The following is a 2702-nucleotide window of genomic DNA, read 5'->3' as shown; positions in this document are numbered from 1 at the left end:
TGTGGGGAGAGGGAATGGGAAAGGGGGGATTTGGAGCCCCATAGATGGCCTGGACCACAGTGGGGGGATGCCGTGGGGCTGGACAGTAGCAGGGGGAGGCTGCAGGGCTGGAGAGCAGCAGGGGGGATGCCGTGGGGCTGGATGGGAGCAGAGGGAGGCCTGGATGGCAGAGGGGAGGCGAACCACGGCAAAGGGATGCCGTGGGGCAGGATGCTCATCAGGGGCTACTGTGGGGAGACACCGTGGGGCTGGACGGCTGTGGGGGTGGTGCCGTGGGGCCATACCACGGCAGAGCAATGCCGTGGGGCTGGATGGTCACTAGGGGCTGTGGGGCTGGAATGCTGTGGGGCTGGATGGCAGCAGAGGAGGGCCGTGGGGCGATGCTGTGGGTCCAGGCTCAGTCCGAGTAGATGATGAAGCCGGAGAAGGTGCTGTACTTGTTGTTGTTGCCGCCGTGGGCTTTGCCCCCATCCAGCTTGATGAAGACCTCATCCCCCGCGTCCAGGTGCAGGATGACGCTGTTGCTGGCGTAGTCATAGTTCTGGTCGGCGTCCTGCGCGATGGCGCTGGCCCGCACCTGCGCAGGGGACACCCGCGTTACCTGGTTCAGGGGACAGCTCAGCCCTCGGGTCCTGTGGGACACCCGGGGTCCCAGCTCACCCGCAGCCAGGGAGACCACCCACCAGCTCCAGGGTAGCGTGGGGTGCCCTGGGTCCCCACCCATGGGTGAACGGGTCCCGGATGGAGGTGGCTTCTTCAAGCACCACCCAGAGCGTGTCCCTGACCTGGTAGGCTCAGACGTGGGACCACACCTCAGATGTGGGACCATGGCTCTGGGTTTGGATGTGGGACCACAGGTTCAGGTTCAGATTTGGGACCAAGGCTGAGATGTGTGACTATGGTTCTGGGTTTGGATGTGGGACCATGATATGGGCATGGGACCACGGCATGGACATGGGACCACGGCATGGACACGGGACCACGGTTCCGGATTTGGATGCAGGACCACGTCTCAGACACGGGACCCCATCTCTGGATTCAGATGCACAACCACAGCTCATACACGGGACCCCAACTCTGGGTTTGGACGCAGGACCACAGCTCGGACACAGGACCCCAGCTTCAGATTTGGATGCAGAACCATGGCTCAGACATGGAACCATGGCTTCAGATTCAGACACGGGACCACAGCTCAGACACAGGACCCCAGATCCAGATTTGGATGTGGGATCACAGCTCCAACATGGGATCCCAAGTCTGGGTTTGGATGCAGGACCACGGCTCAGATGTGGGACCTCATCTCTGGCTTTGGATATGGGACCACGGCTCAGACACTGGACCATGAGTCAGTTCAGATGCAGGACTACAGCTCAGACACGGGATCCCAAGTCCAGATTCAGATGCAGGACCCTGACTTAGACCTGGGACCCCAGCTCTGGATTCATACGGAGGACCACGGCTCAGATCCAGGACCCCGACTCCAGATTCTCAGACACGGGACCCCATCTCCCAGCCCAGCCCCAAACCAACTTGATGAACTCCCCACATCTTCCCATGAGCTTCACTGGGACCATGAGGGCTGAGCCGGCGGAGCTCAAATTCCCCCAAAACACATCTCGCTGCTCACCCTGATCCCAACCCACTGCAGGTCGGGATGCTCCTTCCACCCTGATAAATATTTCCTCGGTGCCAGAGGACAAGGCCGGGAGGTGCCGGCAGTGCCAGTGGTGCCGTAACTGCCTGGTAAAGAATCTCCGTGGCTGGAGCCCATGGCTGCTGCCGAATTATTGGGGTAATCAAATTTACGCCGGCGCCTTGCAGGGGGATCGCGCGGCGCTGGGTGACAGTGACAAGCCGGCAGGTAAAATCCCAAGTGAAATGCAAAAGCGATGCACTGGAGAGAAGATGCTCCTAATTATAACCAATGAGAATGGGCTCTTAATTGGCTGCACCGGGCGGAGAGACACCGCTGAGCGGCTGCAGGGTCCCAGAGCTGGCATGGGAAGGAGGGGGGTGTCCCCATGGATTGCTGTCCTTTTCCCCCAGGACAGAGGTCCCAGGGGTCCTGTCCTCCTCGGGAAACACAGCAGCGTCTTCTCAAGTCCATAGACAGCCTGCGATGGTGTGGTAATTCACTGGTCAGATGCTGTTAACTCTGGAACCTACTGACGGCCCAGCAGGTGGGCCCATAGGGTTTGCTTTCACCCACGAAGCCATAGCCCTTGTGCCATCACCAACACTGTCACCCCGTTAAAAGTCACCCACTGTCTACCCCACCACCACGAGGGTCCCCATCTCTGAGGGGGGCACACCGAGAATCTCAGCTGGTCACAGCATCCCAGGCTCTGGGGGATGCAGCCTCGACTGGGGTCGTGCTGAGGAAGAGGAGTTGGGGAAGAAGCAAGGGGGAAGGAAAACCAGGAAAAGCCGTTTGGTGCTGAGCTCTGCTGCCACTATTCCCCCCTCCCTGCCGCAGCCAGAGCCGCCCGGTGCCATCCGTCTTCCCTCGTTAAGGAGCCGCCTTGTCACCATGCGCCCGCCAGCCCTTCACGCTAACCAGGGAAGATAAATGGCAGCGCCAGGGCCGGGCTGAGCCGCTCCCGGCACCGCGGTGGCGGAGGAGGTGGGGGCTGCCACCACATCCCTCCCCCCAGTGGCCTCGTCCCCCTCGTCCTGCTCCGTGCCTCAGTTTCCCCATGCCC

At 61.1% G+C, this 2702-nt stretch overlaps 1 protein-coding gene across 1 annotated transcript in view; it reads right to left on the bottom strand.

Annotated features, from left to right (window-relative positions):
• Positions 1-397: 397 nt before the first annotated feature.
• The window catches only part of C1QL1 (complement component 1, q subcomponent-like 1), a gene marked incomplete at its 5' end in the record, with an annotated part of 5632 nt that continues 3327 nt past the window's right edge, over positions 398-2702 (bottom strand). Inside the window, one exon of the mRNA XM_009883728.1 lies at positions 398-577. Within this exon, the coding sequence (XP_009882030.1) occupies positions 398-577 (180 nt within the window). The remainder of the gene's footprint in view (positions 578-2702) is intronic.

Source organism: Charadrius vociferus, unplaced genomic scaffold (genome assembly GCF_000708025.1).
Source record: "Charadrius vociferus isolate BGI_N301 unplaced genomic scaffold, ASM70802v2 scaffold1284, whole genome shotgun sequence".
Taxonomy (NCBI): domain Eukaryota; kingdom Metazoa; phylum Chordata; class Aves; order Charadriiformes; family Charadriidae; genus Charadrius; species Charadrius vociferus.
The sequence above is the reverse complement of the archived record's forward strand: the minus strand, read 5'-3'. Positions and strand labels throughout refer to the sequence as shown.